General features: G+C 39.8%; 1 protein-coding gene across 1 annotated transcript; it reads right to left on the bottom strand.

The window, feature by feature from the left end:
• Nucleotides 1-1,431: 1,431 nt before the first annotated feature.
• On the bottom strand, nt 1,432-2,058 carry LOC145390065 (trypsin alpha-3-like). Its single transcript, XM_080265139.1, has one exon. The coding sequence runs from the start codon at nt 2,036-2,038 to the stop codon at nt 1,463-1,465; it is 576 nt and encodes a 191-aa protein (XP_080121265.1). The 5' UTR covers nt 2,039-2,058; the 3' UTR covers nt 1,432-1,462.
• Between the last annotated feature and the right edge of the window lie 1,012 nt (nt 2,059-3,070).

The following is a 3,070-nucleotide window of genomic DNA, read 5'->3' on the forward strand; positions in this document are numbered from 1 at the left end:
TACTGCTTAGACCTGCTTAGAATCTTCATCCCTTTGACTCCTTACTGCTTAGATCTGCTTAGAATCCTTCCTGGTTAGAATTCTTACTTTTTGACTGCTGAGAATGTTCACTACTTGGGATCCTTGCTGTAATGGATTATTCTTTTTGTCTTAGAATCTACACTGCTTAGATTTTAGACTCGTTATGGTACTGCTTAGATCCTTACTTGTTCCCTGCTTTGAATGTTCCCTACTTAGGATTGTTTGCTGTCTTAGAATCCAAATGCATGAGAATCGTCACTGCTTAGAATGCTTAGATTAATCACTGCTTAGAATCCTTATATTGCTTAGTTTCTTGGGAGTTTAGTTGCTCATATTTCTACTATTTAGAATCATTAGAATATTTAATGCTTAACTTAGGATCAGTTCTTAGAGACTGCTGCTACTACTACTACTGCAACTACTACTACTACTACTGCTACTGCTATTATTACTACTACTACTATTACCACCGATATTATTATTATTATTATTATTATTATTATTATTATTATTATTTAATGACATCTGTTTTTAGCCTACTCCTGCTACCACCAGTTGATTTTATTTAACTTATGAAGGACTTCTGGTAGGAAATTGAGTTACTGAAGGCTATATCAAATCCCTTCAGTTTGATAGCTCTCTTGTCTAGAATAAAAAAAACAAAAACAACCGTCTAATAAAATCGTCTGAGGATAGCAAGAATAATCGTATGTTAAAAAAAACATTTCAGTGAAGGGATTGAATCTAGGTTGCTTTAGAACTGAATCAGATGATCAGGAGACAATAAAAAGTAAATAAAAAAATAAATAGATAAATAGACCAAACAGAAATAAACTACGGTACTAAAGTCGTTAGAAAATGATACAGGATGAACAATTGATATTTATTTTCCTGTACATTATAACGGTGTTCTGCACAAATGTACACTGAGATTGTATCATATTGTGTGGTGCTGGTACTCTGATGGCCAAAGTTAGATGTTTTGTTACTTCTATTTCCAGACTATTTTATTAAGAGAAACCATACATAGCCAAAAGGATGAAATCAGTATCTATACCTACATATACAACTATTATGTTTGATGCAGTAGTAAGTTATCGTGCCATATTCCCTTTTTACTTCATAGCTGCCCATCCCATCTCTGGCACATATTCTTGAGCGGCTTAGTTTGCTTTTTATACCTAAGATTCGCTTCTCTGTTATTTATATCGTCGTTATATCAACATATTTTACATTAATAGCATACAAGACGATAATAAGTTGTAATATGCAAACAGGTAGCCGAGGAAGAGATGCTACTAAATCTCAGATGCAACCAGACGGTGCTAAAGGGTATATGTGTGAAATAATTGCTCGGAAAGAAGGGTTGTGGAATCTCCAAAGCAACTTAGAATACAACTTTTAGCTCACGTCTGTATGTGGTTGCTGGTAAGTTATGGCTCTACGGACATACAGTGATACCCGTCTTTATCTGAATCCAGGCGAGGTAGTGGGTGACCTTAGCATATACCCCGGGAGTGTCCACACCGGCGCAACCGTAGCCCCAGGACACAACCCCCACGAGATAATACCTCCCGTCTTCTCCCTTCCAAGCCAGAGGACCTCCAGAATCTCCTTGGCAGGCATCGTGGTTGTGCTTGTAGGTGCAGATCATGTTTGAGGTCACGAAGTTCCCTAGGTAGCCTTGGCAGTCTGCAGTGAACATCAGGGGAAGCTCCACCTCCTGTAGCACCTCGCTGAATGATCCTCCAGAGGACGTCGCACCCCAGCCAGTTACGATCCCGTTCTGTCCCTCGAGTTTCTGTTGTGTGACGGAACAGGGCAGGCAGATTGGTTTCACGCCGTTACTGTAGGTCACTGCCTCACTCAGTTCCAGGAGAGCTATGTCGTTGTTCACCGTCTGCCTGTCGTAGGCCTCGTGTATGATGACTTTGGAGACCTGCGCTGTAATGGTGTACCGTGTCGGTCTGGTCGGGTCTCTCCAATGGTCTCCAAGTGTGACGTAGATCTGATCCATGGGGTAGTGTGCAGCGCAGTGGGCAGCCGTATAAATATATATATATATATATATATATATATATATATATATATATATATATATATATATATATATATGTGGTGATTGAATAAGCTCCTCATTCCATTCATATTTTGCATTTTAACCTTTCTTTTCCCAGACGATTTCCTTCAGTTTCATTAAAACTCATAGTTGTGACAGAGTTATTGAAGCTTACATCTAGCCCCACCAGATTGAAAATCTCCTGTATCCTGAATGAAAATGAGTGGAGAGAGCTTGAATATAATGAAAAACTACCTCTTACGAGTGAAAGATAAAGGTGCTCTAACCGTATGTGGCCCACAAAGGTTTACGTCCTAGGGTTGGTAGAATCTCGGTGCTTACATAAGGCCACTCAGAAGCAAACGATTGATGACTCTTGTCTTTAATGTCTGAACAAAGTAACCTAGCCCCGGATCCCAACATTCCTGCTGGGACGAGCAAAGACTGGATGAGAGGCAGACATGGACAATCAAAGACTGGATGATAGGCAGACAGGGACGATCAAAGACTGGATGAGAGGCAGACAGGGACAATTAAAGACTGGATGAGAGGCAGACAGGGACGATCAAAGACTGCATGAGAGGCAGACATGGACAAAGACTGGATGATAGGCAGACAGGGACGATCAAAGACTGGATGAGAGGCAGAGTGTAAGAGAGTATGATGAAGGTTAACGATATGAATATAAGACTATGGGCAATTCACTAATTTGCACTGCCCTTTCCCCAATTGTTATTATGAAGGAAGTTCATTTGCCACCAGGAGACAATCAGTTTTGTATAGACGTGGACACACTTTCATTTTTTTTTTTTTTAATGCAGAGAAGGAACCAAAGGCTAGAAACCATCATAGTTGTTCCCTAAAAACAAACAAACAAGAGAGAGGCAAATACAAGATCGGTTCCTTTCGTGATATCTGGATTGAGTTTAAAAGACTGGAGTTCACAGGCACAGGGAAATACAGACTGAGGAAGACATTTTTAGAGCTCAT

The sequence above is a fragment of the Coenobita brevimanus genome, unplaced genomic scaffold (assembly GCF_032717465.1).
Source record: "Coenobita brevimanus isolate Jiangsu-jjx unplaced genomic scaffold, ASM3271746v2 jjx.HiC_scaffold_2783, whole genome shotgun sequence".
Classification (NCBI taxonomy): Eukaryota; Metazoa; Arthropoda; class Malacostraca; order Decapoda; family Coenobitidae; genus Coenobita; species Coenobita brevimanus.